Below are 24,164 nucleotides of genomic sequence, written 5' to 3'. Positions count from 1 at the left end.
TACTGATGTTGATATCAGATTCCATAAATACCAAACCACTGAAATAAGACCAGTGTTTTGTCTCTGATGTGAGACCAACCATGCTGAATGAACTACACATTCCTGCTCTGATATTCAATGCTCTTCCATTTGCTTGCAGACTCTGGTTTTGCGTCCAGAATATGTTTTGCTGGTTCCATAAGTGCTGCTGTTGTTGTTCGACTTAACAGCCATGCTCACGCTACAAGTCCTTTACTGTCTGAAAACTTGGGAAAATGAAAAACAAAGCTCTGCGACACCAATAAAAAAAAAAAAGGAAAATAAATAATAAAGGTGAGAAGTTGTGCCACCCTACTGAACTCTGTCTTAGAACTACATCTTTCCCCTTTGAGCTCATTTGTTTAATTGGATGCCATTGCCTTCCCTCAGCACACTTTTGCTGTGTATTAATTTGCTTTGATACATTGAATAATAATAAAGAAAAAGATTCAAACATCAATTGATGCCTTTTTCTGTTTGTTTTTAGACAGATACTGAGTCCTAGATATCTTGCAAAGTAGCAAGATGATGATGAACAAGCACTTCTGAAAATAAAATTGACATTTCAAATTCAAATTTAATTTTTAATTTTGACATTTGAGCTTTTTCACTAAACAAATGCAGCAACAACAGCTGGCTGCTGCATCTGATAGATGATGTAATTAATTGGGAAAAAAAATTGATTATAACTGCTTGAAACAAAGCTTGATATTGCAAGAACGTCTCTAAAAATTAATTTCACAACACGTTGCATACACTTTGCCATAAAGTCCTTGTCGGTCTGGGCTATTACAGACTTCCAGTCAACTTTACATGCAACAAGACTGAGTCTTCTGTTTATGTTTTGCTCCACATTTCAGGGAGCATTTCCCTTTATTGGACAAGCACAGTACACCATAGAAAAACATGGGAAAAAGTTTAAAGAGGGCATGTTATAGTTAAGGAAATATTGGGCCAACGGGATGCGGCTCATCAGAATATAGACGAGAGAATTTTATTCCATGTTTTCTGTTTTTATCAAATTCGTTCTTCATCCATTCAGATGACATGAAGCCAATATGTTTGGTAATGCTTTGAAAATCACTCCAGTGCTTTAATAAACAGCTGAATAGATTTATTTAGTATACGTCAAAGATTATGAAATATGAACTGAGGACCACAGGCTGCAAAATGACTCACACATTCCTTTCCTTGTTTATATAAACAGTGCATGTCACAAAAATATAGACAGAAAGAAGTATCACTGCTCTGTTTGCAAGATATTAAACTTTAAGTAGAATGACACAGAAAATAATTTACAGTCACAAACTGTACAACAGTTGGCAGAAGAGAGGTGCATGGCAGTTAAAGCAAGAGCATGAAAGAGTCGATTATATTTGGTTTATGTACAACTCTGTGTAAAAATTCAGGTGACACAGTTTGCTTTCTATATGTAGAACAGATTATTGAAGGTTACACTTTTATTATGATTGGATTACGAGAAACATTCATTAAAGGCTGTGGGGCTAATTGAAACACATGATAATCAAAAGCATAATTAAGAGGGGAAGAGAGGTGGACAACAAAAGGAGGATAACGCGACAGTGAGTAGAACCGAGGAGATGACGTGAGATTTAGAGGAGGATAGCGCGAGACTGCAGAAAGGAAGAAAGGTACGAGAAAGTGAAAGACTTTGAAACATGCAGGGGGGCGTTTTAGTTGTTTTTACTCATTATGCTCTTCAGACTCCTGTCTATAGCCTCGTCTAGCTCCTCCTCCAGCTCCTCCTTTTTGGACATGGCCAGTTTGGACTGATAATCACGCACTATCTGGTCTATATAAGGGGCACTTTGTGTTCCATGCAGCATCAGAGTCCACTCCTTCAGGACCCCCCGTTGTGGCTCTTCACCTTGAAAGCCCACCTCCAGGATCCAAGTCCCACGGGGGTCCTCACCCCAGGTGTGGGTGGTCATAAAGGGCCACTTGTCAAATCCCACCTTGGAGTCATCGTCACGGGGCCTTCGGCTCAGCAGGATAGACTTTGTGCCCATGGGCGAGGTCATGTTGATGTTGAGGTCACCGCGGCGGCTGGCGTTGACCGTGACCACCGCTTGAACGTGCTCCAGGTAGCGGACAAAGTTCTCCTTCCCCTGGCAGGCTTCAGTGGTGATGGCCAGGACTAGCTTGTTGCCAGACTGGATTTTACTGGAGAAGGAGAAACACATTAAACAACATAAGACTGGGTGGCGAAAGAAAAATCAAACAAAAATCACGTAAAAAGACAAGATAAAGACAGATAAAACACAATGTGTAAAGAATACCACCATGAACTGATCACTTTGGGTTTTTCTGTAGCTAAGACAGAGAGAAGATAAAAAGGAGCTGTTCAGTCTACTTACACACTGTCCTGCTCTTGTGTCCCAGTAAATACAGCAGCTGACCTATTTTTCCTACTTAACCATCCAACCCAGACAAAACATCAAGTCTCTTTTTGATCCTGCTCTTTCATCACACAACAGGACCGACATCTGTGATGTCTGCTTGCTCTCCTGTGCAGTTTATCTGTAGTATAAGGAATAAAGTACTCTGCAAATTCATAAGGAGTACATTTGCACTGCACTGCTGTAAATCAGAGGCCTATGTGTAACATAGTGTAAAATTTTTTGCCACAATAGATTTGCACAGAACAAGGTGTAAAATCAGACTGGTCTTTGTATTGTTGTGGCTTTGTGGTTGGAAAGACATACTGCTGTTCTCAGCCTTTTGGGTGATGGAAAGAAAGCGTGAGAACACAGCAGGGCAGGTGTGGTAACCAAAGGTTAGGAGGAGACTTACAGTAATAACATTATTACAGGGCCGAAGCCACATTACAGGCGGCGGGATATAGGAGAATGGGTGGACGGGGGGGAGAGAAAGCAACAGAGACAAGACACAGACACTGAGTGAGCGAGACGTGTTTGACAAATGATTAATACGGTACTATGCTGAGCACAGAGAGGCGAGTGCAGCAGAGAATGCCTATTGGCCGATGAGGCAAATTGATGTTCCCAGAAAAACAGTACAATTGATAGTAGGTGTTTCACACCACGTCACACCCAACATGCCTGTTGAGAACTTTGACATAATCAAATATCAAACAGAGAAGAGAACGTAAAAGTAATTTAGCAAACTTACAATTAACTACCAACGTTTTCCTTCATCTTAACTAAAATGAAAAGTGTCATTATTATTTGATTTTAATTATTATAATTAGTTCATCTGAATGTATGTGTTAGTAGGACTTTAACTATATGTGGAAGCGAATATGTGTAAATTTCACTTTTGACACCCAAAATGACTTTGTGTGCACCAGGCGCACAGTTCCCATCAGATAGTGTGTCACAGTAATTACAGCAGTCGGTCATAGAGCAGGGAGAGGGATGCAACTGAAGGGCAGGACCAGCCGAGATTAAAAACACCCCGCTGCACAGTGTGGCACTGCATGCCAGCCCCACTGATAATGAGAAGTTCTCCTCCAGCTAAGTAAGCTGCAGCCAGGCAGAGCAGCTATCAGATCTGTGCCGAGCAGCGTGTTTGTGAGCATTGCTATGTTGGTGTTTATTGCCTTTCTCTGGTGATACACTATCATCAGAGGTGGGCTTGTTGTAATTATATCTCTACCACAATAGAGGCAGCAGAAGCCCCACGGTGCTGCTGTGGAAACAGTGAAGTGATGAAAAATATCACACAGTCAGAGACGCAGCTTTTAACACACAGCTCAGAAATAGAGGTGTTTTTCTCTCTCTCTCTCGCTCACAAACACGACTCCAGTTCTTTCAGATGTTTGAGGTTTCTCCACATCTGAGCAAAAAGCTGACACCACTTTATACAATGTAACCCTACATAATCAGGGAGAGTCTAAAGTCACAACCACTCCTGACATTTTTATTTTCTTAGGGGAGGCACACACACACACACAGGAACGCTTCCACACAATGTCGTGACTGCGTCGAATGTGGAGCACTAATTAACTGAGACTAAAATAAGGAATTGGAGGTGTTGATGGTGGTAAGAAAATGCACATATACAACATATTCAGCCTGCTTTATTATATTTTTTATTTTTTTATTTTCACCCACGTAGCGATAGATGTGAAAGCTCATGCCTTAGTCACACACAACCACACATATTCACACATCAACCTGGAATCCCCTTCCCTGGTTGTCAGTCAGTCTAATTGACAGTGTTTCCATGGCACACTACGTTGGGTCATTTAAGGCACTCTAATTAGAGCAAATAAGAGGGCTAGCCACAGGAAACCAGCAGGCTTCACACACGGGGAGCTTAAAGTCTCAGGATATGACAGATGTATGGATAATGGGCCCTTGTCACACTGGCATAGGGCGACATGTGAAAGAGAGTGGAAAGGAAAGGCTGACAGGGAGGAGGCTGGAGGCACAGAGAAGAAAGCAAAAGCAAGGTTGTAGATGGAGGAGATGTGAGGAGGAAGATAGTGAGATGCAAGGGCAGATACGACTTTATGTGGGCAGACACTGCGAGGATAAGACGATAAGAATGATGCCTCTACTGCTGCAGCTATGAAAGATGAGGGAAAACTGGTGAGGAGAGACTGAAGATCTCCACCAGAGCAGGGACAGCTGGACAGCGCGAGATAGCATTCATAAATGACGAATGAATTCACATTCAATAGAAAGGATATTGGCTACTTCGTCCTCACATCCAACCCTCTCCATCAGAGGATGAAATATTTTAACAGGTACCAAACAAAGAGTGTCAAAGCAAGATGACGCTAGATGTGTTTTCAACATTATTTGCATCATATAGAAATTTGATACAAATCAATAGTGGAAAGACGAACACAACAAGAAAAGACATTAGACTCAGTATTAGTCATTATAAATCTGCAGGACCATCAATGTGACTGAGCAGCTAATATAAATGTTAGAAGTGGGCACTCCCATCACAGATGTTTTATTAAATCAGGCCTTATTGGGATTATCCATTAATTAAAGAGATAATCTCTTGTTCCCAGCAGTGTTTTCCTTTAAACATATTGCTAGAGACAGTTGGAGATGGAATAAAATAAGCAGAGAAAAATAGTAGAAAAGGGACTCACTGGGTTTCCTGAATGGACCCAGCTACACAGTGGAAACGTTCAGGCACAGTTTTCCATTCCCTGGCCATTTTCACCATGCTGCCAGCATCCAGCACACCATAGCCAAACAGGTGGTTGAACTCGAGGCCCACGCCGTTCCTCCTCCACTGGTGGACTTCGTCATGGAGCTGGTTCCTCTTTGAGGTTAAGACCGACAAGTGCTGCATGTCTCTCCATGTCAAGTTAGGGCTGAGGTGCAAAACAGGAGGGACACGGTGACGGAGAGGTGAAAATACACCAACAAGATGAAACATTTGAAGTCTGGTAATCAATAGTAAAACATTTCTGATTCATGTTGTTGTCCTAATGACATGTTTTCAATTATCTACATATCACAGTGTCTGTACTTTGAGGCAGATGGTTGTCTTTGTCTGTGTCTCCCTCCATTATCCAGGCTGTGTGTAGTGACAGCTTTGTTCTGGCTGACTCACTGACTCCACATGGTTCAAGTGTGTTTGGGCAGTAAAAAGGCCGTGCACTTGTCGTAACAGCCTCGTGGGTTATTTGCCGCCGGACAGGGTGAGTATCCGCTCCTCCCAACAGCAACATCATTATTGTGTGTGCAAAGCAAACAGTGTTTCTTTACTCAACTCCGCTGGCTGGTGTTAGGTAATGGCAGCTGAGTCTTGTCAGGATTTAATGCGAGAAATCAAGTATCTGAAAGAAAGGGACGGCTCTCCTCTGGGCTTTGAGAAGGTTTAGATTTGTCACATTTCTCTAATGTGTATTTAATTAGCATTTGTTTTCAGTTATTTCCTGATTTACAATTTGTTTTGTCTTGTATTTACAAAGGTTAAAAAATTGACTCCTGCTCCAGTAACGCAATTAGCCTATACTGTAGCTGTGTTTAGGTCATCCTAACATTACAATACACAATTTTTTAGCCCTGTACAGAAATTTGAAAAGCACTCTTACAGTGCCTTTTGAGACCCTGTCACCTAGCATATGTGATTTTTGGGCAAATTCTGTTTTGATATTTTACTTTCCATTCACCTTGTCATTGAAATGTGAGTAATTCAAATAAATTTGCTTTTGTGCTGAAAGAAAATTGGAGTGATGGATGGTAGGATACAAATTGACCTGGAAAGTCAAAGACACCAATGCCATATGAACACTCAAGGTCGGACATAGAAATAGTAGCTCATGGAATAAAAGTTCTATCAAATTCGATTATGAAAGGACAGCACTGTGATATTGTACCTGATCAGCACTTACTTCAGCAGAGAGGAGGTATGTGAGGTTTACATAATGTTTTATATGATCAATAATCAGATTTATTACAGGTGTGCTAAAGGGCAGCACGACACCTACTTTGCCTCAAGAGCCAGAGCAAAGACTCCAGCTGCCTCTGGAGCTGCTGCTGATGTTCCAGAGTGACGCAGCGTGCAGTTTCCATACAGGTCTGTCGTGGCCTGAAATAATTAAATCACAAGAGAGAAAGAATGAAAGAAAGAATACAATTATTAGGGGGCTCTAATTACAGTTATATCAAACAGTGCAATACAATGAACAATTAGTGCTATTCATTTATTTGGATCATTTTTATTTTACAGTAGGGGCCTTCTGTTAATGTGCACAATAAAGGGAGGTTTTCTTGTACATACTATTAAGAAGCAGAAACTGAGCAAGCCGTATTTATATTCAATGTATAAGCATGCATTTATTTAACTGAATGCTTAATTAGAAATGACAACAGATTGACTTCAATTAGACGCGAAATCCTAGGGAAGATCTCTGTCAACAGCTAAAGGTGATTTGCATAATCACAAACACAAACACTGCTGCCTTTGTACATAGGAACTTAGAATATTAGAGCATTCCTCATCCTAATATTAACCATCGAGGTCGGGTATTTGTCTTTAGTTTCTCTCTTTTCTAAGCTGGTATATGCTGTCTGGTCTGTTTGTTCTGGTAAAAGTTTCCTGTGTCACAGTAAAAAAACATATTTGAATAATAAGAACCACTACAGAGAAACCATGAATCCCTAAAAATTCTTCATAACATTTCCACCACGCCCTAAATGATCAACACTGTATGGAGTCCTCTCTGAGCATCTACATCCAAATGGTCCATCTGGCTGACCAGGAAAGCAATCAGAGGGATACTATTCCTCTAGTGGAACCTTCATTTTTCACAAGCAGTCAGCAATTACTGTGTAACAGCTTCTCCGGCTTTATCCCTGATTTCATCAAATCTCCTGAGAGGACCAAGACACACTGCCTGCTGGGCAAACTTGGAAAAGACTATTTGCAGTTCTATGAATAAGATAAATCTGAAGGAGATAAAACAATACACACAAGCCGGCTTGGAAAGCTAAATGTGAACAATATCAAAAATATGTCAAATTTATAGCAACTATATTTATTTTTTTTCTTAAATGTCACAGTATGTCTTCAAACAAACTCACAACGCCAGCCTCTGGGTTCCTCTTGCGTCCGTTGCTAAAAGTGGAAGCCAGGGTAGAGGAACAGCTCTCGTCGTACAGTGCAGTGCGTCCATCGTTGATGGCTGAGTTGATGGAGATCGTCCACATACTCGAGGCATAACCATCGCAGTTGCAGTCGTCATAGCTACCACCATCTCCCGATGCCCACACGTAGATGCTGCCTTTGCCTCCCCGGCCCTAAAACAACATTGTCATCGTCGATACAGTGTCTGCTTTAAATTAGCACTATTCTATGCACGTGTTAATAACATAACTTTGCTACTGTTTGTCTTCTCCAATAAAGTGTATTCCCACTGAGTGAGCAAAGCAGCCATAAAATAATAATGATATTGGTACACGTTAGCAATTAGCAGAAATAGAATCATTTGAACATTATTACAAAGTTGAGGTACTGAAGACATTTTAAAGAAGATGTGGTGATGATGATGTTATTAATTATTTTTGATTACAACAGCAGCCAAGCCATACTCTTTGTCCTTTCTGTACCAATATTTTGCTATAAAACATTTGTTACTGAAACATGAAACAGCTGAGTGCGGCTCCACGCAGATAGCATCCTCTTCACCAAATGCTGCACCTGTTTCTACAAAGGACAGACCATTTCCCCCGCAGAACAAAGGCTCAAGTGGGGGAGGAGTGGCATGTCCTTCCCTTCATGATGCTTATTTGTTTCTCTATTTGCGTTGCAAAGAAGAGGTTTGAGCATCATTGAGCTCACCTTGAGCTTCAGGCCTTCTCCCTTCTGTCTCCTGCACAGTCTAAACAAAGTGCCTTCATTTTGTACAATACGCTGTCATTTATTTCCATCAGAGGTGACAAAACCACACAGATTCAGCTTTAAAGCCATTTGGTCTGACTGTTGTTAATATAACATGCCTCTTATTTTTTAAGTCTCTTTGTTTTGCGCAGTGCACATCATGTTCAGACTACAACAAGCTTATACAAGTGATCATTAGAATCTAAGACGCAGATTGTAGAGTGGCTGCTTGATTAGTTGTTTTTGCAGGATCACAGTCTACAGTCAGCTTTGCTTCAACTCAGCTACCTTGCCTGAGACAGGGTCATTTCAGCCCAACCCACACCTGCCCGCACATGGTGCATGATGATTAATCAAGCAAGTAATTGGCAGGGGCACTGTTAGCATGGCAATTGCATGTGTGTGTGTGTGTGTGTGCGCGCCCAACAAGACCTACATGTAAGCCCCCGTTTAGCAGGCCTTAGAGAGTTTTCACCTTCTTGAAGTGCCCTTGAGCAGGACACAAAACACATTATATAATCATCTCCGGAAGACCTGAATCAGATATTCTGGGTATCTGGCATATTAATGATGAAATATTCTTATAAAGTATTAGTAGTCGTAAATTAGGATTATTATACTGGATGTTTGGAGTTCTTTGTCAAAGTTCTGTAGGAGTTTCACCCACAACCAGAACTGTGGATTTCATGACATGTTCACACCGAAACATTCAGGACAGCAGGTGTTGCCGCCCGCCTAACCTTGTTGACGCCATCAGCCATGGCCTGCAGCGTGAGCTCTCGGGGTCCATCCACAGTCTTGCCGTCATCAGTTGGGCCCCAGCTGGCACTGTAGATGTCAATAACCTGGGGCATGTGGCTGATGGATGACGCCTCAATGATGTCAGTCATGAAGGGCTGATCGAGCATCCTGATACCTGACAGAACAACATCTCAAGTTGAAAGTCACGAGAAAATTCTGGCTACTCTTGTTTTATCTTATTAGCACTGTTGCTAGATCACAGTGTAATTTGGGTAACTACAAACATGTGACTTGTATATAAACCATTTTACATCATAAACAGTGTGAAGACAGCACAGTGGATTTAAAGCATCTAAACCCTCAACAATGGTAAGAATGTGATGTCATCTTAGCAGAAGCAGAAAAATCAGTCAATACTCATTTTCTTATTTTACCTGTGTTACTCACAGAGCACATTTCAAGAAAAATCAATATGCAATGGAAACATGGAGCTGTCTGGATTAATGGTGTTTTGCTATGTATAATGAACTGCAGCAATTCTAGCCCTACAAATGTACAATTCAAATGTGCTTCAATACCAAACTATGTAACACAGTTCCTCCACGGTTACATATATTCTCTAAATTGTGCACACACCATGATAACCATCCTCTTCATTCCTTTTTTTTCCCTTCATCATATTATGCTAATATCGCTGTTTGCTCATTGTTATTCTTCTCACAGCCCAAACTGCAGTTTTAATATGACACGCACCTGCCACCTTGGAGTTGTAGGCGACTCCCACACCACAAATGTTGTTGTTGGCTGCTGCAGACACCTCGCCAGCACATCGTGTGCCGTGACTGGTGACATCAAAAAGCAGAGGATATACTTCAGAGGATTTGCATGAATCTGCATGAATTTTCAAAGGGATATACTGTGAGTTAAGTCTGAGATGAGATTTCCCAGATTAGATGTAACTCTTGTTTTTGTTGACTTTGTGTCAGACTATAATAAGAAATCTGTTGTTGTTGTTTTTTTTTGTTTTTTTGTTTTGCTAAACCATAAATCAATTAATATTTGCATAAATACTCAGCAATTCTGTGACCTGAAGAACATTAGCACATAGAAAGGAGCATCCACTTATGCATCCTTCATCTGTGTCCAGCTGAATATGTTTGCACATATCAGTGTTTTGTGTGCACCATGTGATGTGTGTCTATCTCTCCGCTCCCCACAGGGACACTGCAGAGAGTCAACCCCTCTCTCCCAGCATGCTTTGCTACAGATAGGCAGCTATTTATAACAACCAGCTGATTAGCCAGCGAGTTGTGCCTGACAGTCAGTAAATGCTACACTTCCAAACCCAAATACTCCCTTCTCGCTCCCACACGTTGACACAAATGCACGGAGAAGGAGAGGCAGGGAAAGAAGGTACATCTTTTTGTTCCTCTCCTTGACGTGTGTTCAGTGGCAGTGGATCACCCAGAGTGACTGGGAGATGAGAAGCAGATATGTCTTATCAGACGGCAGGTCACCAGTGTGAACACTGTGACCCTGAAAAGAGACTAGACTTGTGCTACACCTCCTCTATCTACAGTATCTCCTCCAAGTGAACCAGTAAAAATAGGCAATATGTTTTCTATTCGTTGTGTTGGACAACAGCTTTGTTTATACTGCACCATTATGTCTTAATGGAACTATGTGGAGAGAAAATCAATAGAGGAGAGCTGCCTGACTCCAGGGAGAGAGAGCACACATGTGCACACAAAAGCACACTGAGTATGCGTACAGATAAACAGGGATTGGCTGGGTGAGCTTTACCTGTTGAACCAGTCGTCTGTGTAGCGTGGAAATGGGAACGGGTCATTGCTGCTGAAGTCGTAGCTGGCATCGGCATTCTAAAAGGACCAAATGGATGCATTAACAACAACAACAATAAGCAGCAACACTGAGGCAGAAAACAAAAGGATAGAGGGCAGAGAGGATCATTTCATAGTGAACTGCTGACCTGTGATGGCAGCCTGTTCCGTCATCTGGATGCACCAGATAGGAGTGATTTTGTTTTGTTTTTTTGTTTTGTTTTTTTTGTCAGATACAGGGCTTGCTAGTATAAAGCATGCATAGTTGTGCTTATATCTTATCAGGTTCATGAAGCCACTGTATACATAGGCCTACCACAATGTAACGGAATAACTCTACATTTTACATATTACATATTACACTCTAATATTTCGTTGGACCCACTTTAGCTTTGATTAGACACAGGATGAGTCTCACTGGATCAGTTAGGGTTAAATAACTTGTTGCCAGCTAAAAAATAAGCATCCATGCAGTAATTATCTAGTGGGAGGCTCTTACCTATTTTCTTAGTTGAAACCAAGTGGTGACATTTTCTTTTTGTACGGGCATGTATAATATTTATTTAATCTGTACAAAAACTCAAATATATTAAAAATATGATTTGCTCCAAGAAAAGTTCTAAAACACTACACTCATAAAACCAAAACTGACCAATTTTACATTTCAGTTTTCGTACAAATTGTAAAGATGTGCCGCTCCTGCTGTTTCCCACTTAGTCTTGAGTTGCTAGTTTCTTTTTGCTCAATGTTTTTTATAGGACTACTGTTTTGGTTTGCATCAGTTGCATCAACTATGTAAGTATACACAAAAAACTGGCAACTGAGTACACGTGGACACTGACTGGACAGCTTGATGTAAGACTAATCTACAAATCTTTACTCTGCTGTGATAGTGGAATAATGTGTGGCCACAGAGGGGGTTTTAAGATGAGAAAATAATGGCCTAATCGCTGCCGGCATTTAATTCCACATGGCCAAAAGTAATAGCATCAAAACGAACAGCAGCGGAAAAGCAGGAGAAAGAAACACACAGGGGAAACGAATCTGCCAGTTCGACATTTATGCAGAGTAAGATTTAACAGTCATCCTTTGGAAAGTCTCACTCTCTTTCTGTAAGACACTTCAAAGCTCACAGGGTACTGTAGTCTGCTGTAAGCTCTCCTTTTTCGCGCATGTCACTTAGAGAGATATTTATTTTAGTCTGTGTAGCTGGCGACAGGTGTTTTGTGTGCTCATGAGTATGGAGAAGCCACAGCCATGTTCATTAGTCATAGACTAACACACATCAGATCAATCTTGGGGGCTGTTTCCACGCTCTGGCCCGACAGCTCTGCTAGCTGGCATTTAGATGGGATGATTCAAAGATGACAAAGAGAAAGCAAAACAGCAAATGCTTACAGAACCCAGCGGAGAAACACTGTGATTATTACAGTTTGGTGCAGGTAACAACTGGGGTTCAGTGATGAAGTGGCTGCAGAGAGAAACCTCTATAATTGTGCTTTCTGATAAATGAGATGTGATAATAAATAAAACAGGGTGCTGTCATCTATTTATTCATTTGCGATAACTCCCTTTTTACTCCCTCTCTCTGTAAGACAAAGATGTCAAAGAAACAATTAGCAAAGAATGAAACACTTTTAAACAGTGACACAACACCAGAAATGAAGCTAGTTAACAATTCTGAGCATTGGCTTGAAAATGTTTTCATTCAGAACAGAGCATTTGTGAAAAGAGAACTCGCTGTTCCGAAACAGTTTTTTTTTTTTTTTTAATTTACGTCAGGGGCAGTGTGTCCGTGTGTGTGTGTGTGTTTTTTCATTAAATAGAGTGAAAAGTGCCCTGGTAATAAATGACACAGGGGCATGTTCATGAATCACTTGCTGTGCTTCTCAAACTCATATTTCTGCTATCTGTCAGACTCTGGTCTTCCTCTGGTGTCCTGTAAGCCACCTGGGTCAGAATAATGGATTGTGTCCAGCCTAAGCCACCTCACCTTTTCCCTGGCAACCCCCCGTCTGTTCCCCGCTGCTCTGAGCGAATGGTACTTGAAAGAGCAATGACTCAAAACTGTTACAGTGAAAGCCAGTATGCACTGTTTTTCTGGAATCAGATATAGCAACAATTAGACCAACAGATGTTGAGGTTAATGTCATAAGCTTTGCAGTACTTAAACACACGTTTGAAGTTCTAGTACTTCAATATATTCGTTTTGTGCTATTTTTTACTTGTACTCCAGCACATATAACAGAGAAGCACTCTACTTTCTGCTCCACTACATTTATATGGCAGATGGACTTTTACTTGCTTACAGTAGAATGTGAATCTTTTCATTCTTCATTGAAAAAGCAAGTGAATTCACAAGAACTCATGCTCCTGCATTTTGTATGTGGTTTATTATTATGATGGCGACTAAGCACGGACAAAAGGCTCTGATGTATCGCTCTCAGTATTATTCATCAACTTGCATGGCTGATTTCAATAGCCCACTGGGTGCTGATAACCTAATCTATAATCAAGGAGAGCTGATGCAGTTTCTATATAATGTGACCTTGCCTGAAAGTGCTTTAAAGCAAAGACAGCTACTCTACCCATAGTGTCACATAATGTGACGAGCACCAACAATATAAATCTATTAGAAACTCTTCAAGGTAATTCTGCAGGCACTCTTGCTTTTAATTGCTTTTAATCCTTCTTTACATCTCTCATAATAATTTAAACAAAAGCAACCTATGAGATGAATTTCATGGTATTATGACATCATAACATGTTGTCATGGTAACGTACCAGGGTGTACAGCGGGAGAGGAACACTTGCAACAGCATATTTCTCAGAAGGGACATAAAACCCAATAACACACCTCCGCAATTCTCTTTGAGGCAGAAAAGAAAAAAGGTCACCCACTGATCAATACTGTCGTTATTTAGCAATCCCTCTAATACTGAGGACAGTCAAACACAACACCAGTACTGATCAAGAGCTGGCAAGCATGAAGACAAAAAGAGTAACTGCACTTAAACACACTCCTGCGCAGGAATTAGGTGAAACTAGATCAAAATCATATTATTGAGAAATAATAAATATTTTTTTTTACTTAATTAGTTTTAATATATGGAATTTAGCACTGCAATTATTTGATAATAAAAGGTAATACAGTATATCTACCATTATATGAACCAATATAATATTAGAATCTCTACATCTATGTATTTGTTTACGCAAAAGTCATTTAAGAGGTTTAACTGTTACATTTGCAAGTAAATGTACCATAAAATTGAACTACTAAATTAGAAATTATTCATTTCAGGACACGCATAATCTCACAAATGAATTCACCATATCAAAATATACCTTATGAGCTGTTACAGTGTTATCATCACACCAAATGGGAAATCTTAAAAAAACAAGAGGCACCTAATCCAGCACCCTCACTTAAACTAATATTTGGTTGTCCACAGCAAATACAAACAAAGATCCCCCACACACACTATGAATTCAAATCTAACTAAAAGATTTTGTGATCCCAAAATGTATTATTATTTTTATTTTCATTCTGATGATAGTAGGAGGTCTTTGTGTGTCTGTGAAACACCATGACAGTGGCAACAAAACAGGATTACATACACAGTTTCCCTTTCTGTTTCACATGCACTCTTACTCACACATACACACACGGTAGATCTATGCACAGCATGATCCATCAATCCAGTGGAGCATGCTCCTGCATCACCCCAGCTGAGGCTGACTGTTATTTTTGGGCCGAGGCTCATCGCTGTTCACAGGCAAGACGCATGCAAACACAGGCAAAACATGGTGTTGGGAACTGATTCACATGGGCACAAAACAAAAAAATAAATAAAAAGAGCCATGCAATGCACTTTTAAAAGAAGCACAACGTGCGCATCTTTCTTCTGTCTCTCTTTACAACAATAAAAAAGTGATATAACTGCACAAACTGGTGCCATTTCTGAAGTAATTTCTTATTAACAGAGCGCGGATATAATTATGAAATGGTGCTTTTGGGCCAACAAAGTGTCATGACACTCTATAACAACACCTGAGTTTCTCTGAAGGAGGTTTATATTGTACATTCTCGGATTCCACAGCAGCACAGCGCAGTCACACTGATGACATTGCAAACTTTATAGTCACATCAGACTAAACCTTCTGCGTTTCCTTGTTCCATTTAGCAATCCCTCTTGTCCTTTAAGGTTTTATCAGTATTCTGGAGATAGAGCATCGCATTATGCAGCGCCAACTACCCTGGCATTATCTCTGCTTGTGACAGATCGGCCTGCCATTGTGCCTGCCACAGTGCAGTGTGCATTAACATTAAACAGCTTGGCTGGCCGTCTGCCTGTCCCCGCGTCCTCCAGGAATACAAGGAGACTCGGCAGCCATGAAGGCAGCCCTGAAAGCACCTGTCACTGCCAACAGCACACCACACGAAGTCCAAGCAATCCGCCACCTGAACCCCGGCTTCACTTATTAACAACACTTCAAAGAAATGAAGCAAAGTATGAAATTAAATAACGCTGAGGTACTCACATAATTTGATGACAGATCTGGATGGAGATAGTCAATGCCTGAAATGTGAATTTGACAATAATCAGTGTTTAAGCATTGGTGGAAGGTTTGATTTTTTTTTTCCAGAGAATAGTATGACTTTGAGTGCTACCTGCACCAGTGAACCATTTTTTAAATAAAACACAACATAGTAAGTAAGTAAGTAGGCAAAAACATTGGCATTCATTACCCCTCTCTTGAATCCCTTTGGTGCACAGTGTAAAGACTACTGATGCAACGTTTACCTTTAACATCAGTTAGTTACTTCATATTTAATTAATTACATTTCTATTTAGAAGATGATTAAGTTCTACTATATCTCACAGTTGGATGTAGTGTGTCCCCTAAATAGAGATTGATGTAGGCCTAAACCAGTATGAATAAGTAACCTAGTAAGTCTTCACTGCGCTGTTAATTAAAGGTAGGTAATCTAATCAATATGATGATCGGAGGTATAATTGATTGCTTTTAGCTTAAGGGTATGAAGTAACAGGACTTACCATCATCCATGATTGCGATGGTAACTCCTTTGCCCGTGTAACCCAATTGCCAAGCTTCAGCCACATTCAGATCCAGCCCAGGGGTCCCGTCTGCCTGGCCTGTGTTTATCTAATCACTCAGACAATATGGAAAACATCCATGACTCACGGCACCCAGGTGAACCACCATTCATAAGTTAGTCAACGTGGAAGATGTGCGTACATGTAAAAATTGGCCTATGGATAAGGACTGCTTGGGTATGAGAAAGGAAGGGTAAGTAAATGTCAGTGATACGGCACAATCATCTGACATTCATCAGACGGATGACGGCAAGCTTGCTGTGGCATAAACGTCACACTTGCCAGTTAGGGTAAACAAGAGAGGAGGCAACAAGGCAGCATGAATGCAGAGAGGAGATGGCGTGGACAGTGCTGGCCGGGCTAATTGAGGTATGAATAACAGTGTTGATTCAGAAGGTAATGGGGAATATGCCTGGCCTCTGAGTAACTGAGGTGAAAGAATGTGGGTTGGTGCTAAAGGTCAGGCGTCATGCAGACAGCTGCTTGGCTGATTACTCACCAGATACCACTGTTTGGTGAATAGCGGGTCACTCATGTTGACTTCAATATCATTGATATTTCTGTAGCCTCGCTTCTGACGACTAAAACCCTCTTGCTCAAAGACATTCTTCACCTGAGGAAGAGAAGGCGAAAGAAATGTCAGGTCATGATCAGATTAAAGCCAACGAGTCTCACAAAACAGTTATAAAAAAATCATACACAGAACAACAAAACAAAAACCCAGGCGCACGACCGTATATGACGGGCGAGATTTAAAACTGTGCTGCTGTTGTGCAGAGCAAATCAGCAAACCCAGCTGTGCTCTACTGTAACATGAAGGCAGAACATCATGTAAATCAAATGAGCTATTCTTTTTCTCCTAATCAGAGGGTCTCCAGCTGGAGCCAAGGCTACCAAACTCACCTGCTACACATGAGATGAAGCTTTTTTTTTTTTTTGCCTCTCAGTACATTTTTAACAAAGCACCACAGTTGCACTCATAATTATGCTTTGTTTTATTTATGATCACAGACGCTTAAGTAGATGAACAGCTGTGTTATAGTGCAAATAATCAAAGCTGCAACAATACCACTATCAGGGACTAGAAGATAACATAAGACAGAGCACATAAATAATGGGGATAAATGTCTTAGATGAAACTCAGGTGCAGGATTAGAGAGAGGCTGTCATCAAAATGATCGTTTCTGCATTTGGAAATTGCACTCGCAGTATGTCACTGCCTTCATCTCTGTCAGTAGTTGTGGTGACAACAGTAATCAACAGTCATCCGTCCAGTCATTTGAAAATGAATTCCAATTTCCTGTGAGATTTGAGTGAATTTCATCCAATAACCACCTTCATGCATTTAGAAAAGCCGAGGAGGTTAAGAGGAGGTAAAGGAAGGACAGGTAATTCTGCCTATTAGAGTCTGGCAATAGCTAAACCTCTCAATTTGAAATGTATTACCAGCAATATGCTTATCACCAAACTCTCAAGGACAAGTTTTAGCTGTTATCCGTCTCTCGCTCTCTGATCATGTGAGTATGTGAGTAGGTGTACTGAGAAGAATAGAACCCAGATTATCTTTACATAAATGTGTTGACACCACAAATAAACCTATACCTTAAATGCCTAATTGATAAAAAGGAAAATCCCTTTAATTCTAGATTTATGACTGAACTGCTGAACATAAGAAAACGTCTCCTCACAGTTTCAAAGCTTCTTTTTTTTTTTTTTTAAATTGATTCCTGTGGCTTAATGTTCCTCTTGTGCTTGCCCAGGCATTGTCCAGCGTGTTTACCCACACAGATAACAGAACAGCACTTAAGACAGCCTTTTAAAATGACCAAAGCCTGTCCATTCACCTTTTTTCTTTTATGGCATACTCTAAGCAATCAGTGAGCAAGCACACACTGTCAATCCTTTAAACGACAAATCAGTCCTAAAAAAAAAATCGCTGTATTTGCATACTTATCTTCTGTCTTGGGAGATTTTGAAATGGTTTTTAATCAGCTTCATGTTGCATTTGTCATCAAAATCTAATTCACATTCGGTGGAAATTGACAGCACTTTCTACATTATCCCTGCATTTCCCCCTTCTCTCCATCCATCGTCAATTTATTCCATCACTTGGCAGGAGAGCTGGTATTTCCCTTGAGACAGCATGTCATACTGCCCACTCACAACATCAAACAGTACCCATGCACTACCATCACTCTCCGCCTTTGCCCACTGCCTGCTCACAACTCACAACGCTTCAGTTCACTTCAAATCAAAGAGCTGTGCTGCCTCTCTCCTTTCTCTTCATCCTCGTTTTTCTTCTGGCTTTTCCAGTCCATGTGTGTTCCCAGGTCATGGGGGATGCTGCTCATTCACAAAGAATTATTCACTTACTGTATCTATATCCACTATACTTTGTGTGCTAACTCTGTGCTTAAATAGGCATCTAATGTATTTACACCATGTAAAAAAAAAAATGAAAGGAGGGAACCGTGGCTGTGTGGATGAGTAGACACCTTATTTGAAATCACCATGAGACTTGAGATGCAAAAGGACAAGAGAGAACAAAGACGCGTAAGCATGAGAACGATGCAGAGTCAAAAGTGGGTCAATATGTTCCACTAGCAAGTCCAACAAAGAACAGGGCTCCTGGGAAACTAAGAAATCCATCCAGTACACTGCAGTACAGGCAGTGCTGCCACTCCATCAGGCATAATTGTAAACATGTATGGAATGAATTTTTTAAAAATCCTCTTTTGGGGTTTGTATAAATGTTTTTCTTGCAAAATGTCAAATTGCAACAAGTTAGTTCTTTTCCCTTTGACAGAGCCGAAAATCTAAAAATGAGATATGTCCACTGTACTACCTTGAATGATAGAGAGGGAGACATATGAGGCCGATAAAATTCAATCAAACTAGCTGACCTCATCCTTTCCAGAGATGCACCCAAATCAATAACTGCAGTGTTGCATATGACCCATGTCATGGATCTGATTAAAACCCAACATCTGGACCATAGACCTTTCTGTGTCCATGCTGTCTCACTCACATTTTGCTGTATTAGCTGGATGGAGTGGTCTGCATTTATTTTCATTATTTTCATTAGCACCTCTCACAACTGCAATTAGACAGGTTAGCTGATTGTCTGCTGCAGGACCTCCACTTTCAACGCCTCCAACAGTGGACAGAGCTAAACAACAGAGCTCGGGTTTATTCAAATTAGACACAGGAGAGCTTTGTGTTTTATATAATCAAGTAGTCAAACTAAGAATAATTCTGATGATTGATTCATTGTTTAAGTAAATGTCCAATGCTTCCAGCTTCCAGCTCTCAAATAAGAGATTCGGCTGCCTATTACTGTCTTACACTACCATAAACAGAATATCTGTGGGTGCTCGACTGTTGGTCAGCAAGAAAAAAGCAATCTGAGGATGTCACCATGAGCTCTGAGACATTGTCTAACCTTGTATAGACCAAATGATTGGAACACAATCCATTATTGAAAAGAAAATAATACATAGTTTTCAGCCTTGTTATGAAAATTATTATTTCGCATTATCAATTTATTTGCATCCTGAAATGTAAGTATAATTGTAAGTATGCAGCGTAGAGTTAGACACTGAATTAGCGGCATTACACTAGTTTTGTTTTGCCCTATATGCAAAATGCATTAAAGATATTAGTATAGTATGTCTGCAGTGTACTGCATGGTCTGTAGAGACCAGACTATACAACAACAACAAATGACGGTGTTCTACAGTGCTTGCATTCATGTTTAAGAGGAGGATTGTATGTTTTTATGTGGAAGGAAAGAGTTTTTTATATCACAGAAAAGATGGGATTGTTGATGCAACCCAACAAACTACTGTAGCCCACTGTATACCCCTGACATCATCCCATCACCATAGAAATTGATCAAAGTACAGCAAAACCTCACACTGTTCACACTCCCACAATGTTTTAAGGTGTGTCCACATATCAGCCTGATAAAGCATTAATCATCCATCCATTATGCTAACATCTTGTTCACTTAGGTGTCACAGGGGTGCTGCAGCCCATCCTCGCTGTCATTGGGCGAGAGGCCATCGGGATGCCATATTGAGACAGACGAACATTTACACCTATGGGCAATTCAGAGTCACCAATTAACCTAACATGCATCTCTTTGGACTGTGGGAGGAAGCCGGAGCACCCAGAGAGTTTTGAATCCTGGTCCTAGCTTTTTTCTTTTAGGCGTATTTATAGATACACTAGTTAACTGGACCACTGTGGCAAACCTTGAGACATAGACACAAGGTTAATATCAAAGCCTCAGCTAGATAAGAAGACTACAACACAATGTTTTTTTCATCTTCCCTTAAGCTTTGCTTTGTTTAAATGAACACAATGTACCAGCTCCTTTTCGAGGGGAACCTTCTCACTAAAACTTCCAATTAAACACGTTGTTATATTTTCCATGTACATTAGTCTCAAAATAACTGTTGTCATGCGAGGTGTGCTACTGTAGGTAAAAACTGTACATGCAGGAAAAATACACAGTGCCTCTCTTAGTATGGATTTATGTGTGTGTGTGTGTGTGTGCGCGTGTGCTTACCCTGCGGTCTTTTTGGAGCCGCTGTCTGCTGCGGACACTGCGTTTGCTCCGCCTTTTTGAAGTGTCCTGAGGATAGAAGTGAAAGAGTCCTTCTCCAAAGGAAAGCTGGGTAAAAATAGTTTGAGAGTAAGATTTGTCAGGAGCATAAGCAGGCAGAACAGAGATGAGAACAAACACAAGAAAAACACTATCAGACAGTGTATGAATGGCAACTAAGAATGCAACAGATCATAAATGGAGCAGAAAGATGGCAGGGCATCCTCCAGGTGGGAACAAGCGCTCTGATCCTCTGGTTTTCATTTCTCATTTCTATGGCGTCTTATTCTGCGCCATATGATACCCACTCTAAAGGTATCCTTTGGCGCTGATATGAGATGTACAGGGCGTCACATTGACTTCACTTTAGAGTGTCAAAGTAGTCTTTGGCAAGCTTCACGTGCGCTGCAATGTTTTGTTGTGCTAAAACACACAATACTATGGACAGCGTGTAAAGACAACCACAAACCAACATGTAAACATCATTCCACTGCTCAGGTATGGTAAAAGGAGCATCACTGGTCCTGCTTTGCTGCCTCTGGATCTGGACCACTCAAGATCCCTTGTTCCACATGAAGGTCCAAAGGGTCTCCTTGATACAATATGGTTATTGTAACACTGAAGTGGCAGGCACCATGAGCAGAAGGGCACTGGTGGGCCATTTGACCCCTGCTTTAATGTTCACTCTAAAAGTAGAGTCACAATAATAATAATAATTCCAACTTAATTATATTCAAATTGTTTAAATCTAGGTTTCCAATTCTCATGATGACAGTGATGCACTTATTTAATGTATTTGATAGCGGCACATGGTCTAATGTCCTTGACTGATGATTTCTTTATCTAGAAAATAGTATAGCCTTGAATACGAAGTTCAGGCAGTTCTGTATAACTATTTGACTGTCGAAATAATTTCTTATAGTTGTGCATTAGCAGATTTCATTGTAACACGTACATGTTACTTATGACAAATAAAGGCTTCTTCCTTGGCTACTGACTGAGATTGTGGTTTCAGATTGTCTGATAGATTCTGCTAATGTTAACACACTTCATCAATCGCCCACATTGCTAAAGTAGTGTCTTTATGAGACACTGGGGGACAAGTGTCCCGGGGGCTCCGTCCCCCGAATGCTCCAGGTTTACAAATGTCAAATATTGATATGTTGCACAGTTATAGTCATTGTGTCATGTTAAATATATATCAAACATAAAGTCAGAGTTCGAATATGAACTTTAAATGGAAAGGAAAAATAAGTCTGGATTATGGCTGCGACCAATGATGTGAATTGTGAGTTATTTTTGCAGGAAATCAGAACCAGGTCTCCTCTGTCCAATGGGACTGTCAAAGTTCCAAATACCCACGGCATCAGATAATGCCACAAGCAGATTCACTGGAAACAATGTGACACACGTGTGTCTCATACTAAAACCTTTAACATTGGTATCATATGCTAAAGGACTTGGCAAAGCCACAGGAATGAGAATGGGAGACCAGGGAATGAGACTCTACCAGAGTAAATCACAAGGGCAGGAAAATGAGATGCATCATCCAGTGCTTTCCCTCTGGCACTGTGCAGAGATTAAAGACCCCCTTATGCTTTAGTGACTGCCAGGGTGCAGGTCAATCCTCAAAATAAATGCTTTCAAATGTGCCCGTCAGATCTAATGCGAAAATGAAATTCTTATGGCATGATGGGGATTATTCTTATTTTCCACTGCTGTTAAATTCTACTGTTGTGGCCAAAAAATAGAGGAAAGCTCATGTGTGTGACACTGTGCTGCACTTCCACTGAATGCTCTGTTGGTGATCAAGGTTGTTTTTTAGATATTGGCTATTAGAATTCGTTTCTCGCATTCTTCTTGTGCTCACATTTGGATGCGTGTCCAGATTCTGTGTCCCAGGCTAGTTAATTAGGCAACAATAGAGATAATTCAGACACAGACATTGTTTAATGATGCATATCCCATCAAGACAAATATAGCTGCCGATTACATAACCTGGGAGGCAGTAGATGCGGGGATGATCTAGTGCTTGCAAGAAAAGGAACTGGCAGTCACAGAACTGGTGATGCTGAACGATCACCACACAGACATCACATTATGATGAGTTACAGACTGAAACTGTGTTTTTTTTGTTTTTTTTTTATTGTGGAGGTTAAATAGAAAGAAAGAAAATCCTCATTCACAGGAGCGCAGACCACCTTCTTTCCACTGCTACGCCTCACTGACTAAGGCCCCAGCCAATTTCGCCACACATTTATTTTTGACATGTGACAAGGTACACACACTGTCAGGGAATTATTACTGCCGGCCTGCCATAAATGGGCCGTTATATCTTTTGACATGTTTGACACTTGTCAGGACTGAAGACCTTGTGTCACAATATGCAAAGCGTGTACACTGTGTAATCTGTGTGTGAGATATATAAGTGTGTCATAGGATTTCATATCATTAATTACCTAAAGTGTGGTGTCAATAAAAATCACCATTTATCCCATTACTTAATTGAATTTACTGACAAAAAAATACAAAGATGAAACCTATCACATCCAGACCTCAACTTCTTTTTGTGAGAGAACCCCCTGATGATGTAATAGGTTGGACTTTTTGAAACATAACAAAGAGCATCCTTTACAGGAGGCTCCCGGTGTCCTGTGCTTTGTTGTCCACTCAGACGAGGCGCGTTTCAAACTAATGAATTTGGCCTGGGCACACTTAAATCTCCAGAGGACGCAGGGCCAGTTGACACCACACGAGGCCTGTATTTTTAGTGGGAGTGACGTCATTGTCATCAGTTTTAAGAAAAAGTGGAATGAAGTCAAATGAGAAAAGCTTGAGGAGCCTCTCAGTATCTTGTATTTCTTATATTTGTGTTGCTAAATATAGTGTCTGGCGATTTCAGATGGCGACGTTGCCATGTTTTACTACTTAATGTGAATAGTTTGACTTGTAATGAGAAATCAGTTATTAATGTTTGGTTTGGAAACAGGCTAAAAAAAACAAAACAGGTTTATCCGAGCATCCCTACCTTTCGGGCACTCTGGAACCCATGTTGTGTTGCAAGTTCGTGCGCCTCATCCTGTGCGCCCTCATGAAACTGAACCAGAAGGTGGTCCGTTAAGACTCCTTCTGCAGCCTGCGTCGCCAAAACGAGCGCGTTCAGCAGCACCATAAATCCCACGGCTGTCCCATGTCGGGGAGAACCACGCATCGTGTCTGGCTTGTGTCAATCCGCCTGTCTGCCTGCCCGTCGGAGTGAGATCAGTGTGCGGGATGCTCCTCGCTAATGATGGGAGGAAGAGGAGGAGGAGGAGGAGGAGGAGGAAGAGGAGGAGGATGTAAAGAGGTCGACTCAAAGCTTTTGTGGACGCATCTCCTCGCTGGCAGGTGATCAGACCAGTGGAAGTTGTATTTCACCGCGGTGTAGCTGCTCCTAATGTGTGGCTCGACTGGAGAGGTTGCGTGCCGTGGACCAAACCTGCATCCTCAGCTTTC

General features: G+C 40.9%; 1 protein-coding gene across 1 annotated transcript; it reads right to left on the bottom strand.

The window, feature by feature from the left end:
• Positions 1-656: 656 nt before the first annotated feature.
• On the bottom strand, positions 657-24,164 carry pcsk2 (proprotein convertase subtilisin/kexin type 2). Its single transcript, XM_026353872.1, has 12 exons — positions 23,698-24,164; positions 20,634-20,738; positions 16,560-16,673; positions 16,001-16,109; positions 15,483-15,520; positions 10,900-10,976; positions 9,850-9,938; positions 9,096-9,271; positions 7,560-7,775; positions 6,464-6,564; positions 5,114-5,341; positions 657-2,202 (listed from the first exon to the last, which is right to left on the bottom strand). Exons 1-12 carry the CDS (start codon positions 23,878-23,880, stop codon positions 1,713-1,715), a joined length of 1,926 nt encoding a protein of 641 aa, XP_026209657.1. The 5' UTR covers positions 23,881-24,164; the 3' UTR covers positions 657-1,712.

Source organism: Anabas testudineus, chromosome 15 (genome assembly GCF_900324465.2).
Source record: "Anabas testudineus chromosome 15, fAnaTes1.2, whole genome shotgun sequence".
Taxonomy (NCBI): domain Eukaryota; kingdom Metazoa; phylum Chordata; class Actinopteri; order Anabantiformes; family Anabantidae; genus Anabas; species Anabas testudineus.
The sequence above is the reverse complement of the archived record's forward strand: the minus strand, read 5'-3'. Positions and strand labels throughout refer to the sequence as shown.

What these genes read in the sequence shown, in the direction of transcription:
- pcsk2 (XM_026353872.1), bottom strand. Translation starts at nt 23,880, where the DNA reads ATGCGTGGTTCTCCCCGACATGGGACAGCCGTGGGATTTATGGTGCTG. An exon ending in CAGATCTGTCATCAAATTAT is followed by an intron (nt 10,977 to 15,482) that starts GTGAGTACCTCA and finishes TGGTCCTTTTAG; the next exon opens with AATGCCGATGCCAGCTACGA. An exon ending in TGGCTGATGGCGTCAACAAG is followed by an intron (nt 7,776 to 9,095) that starts GTTAGGCGGGCG and finishes ATGTTGTTTTAG; the next exon opens with GGCCGGGGAGGCAAAGGCAG.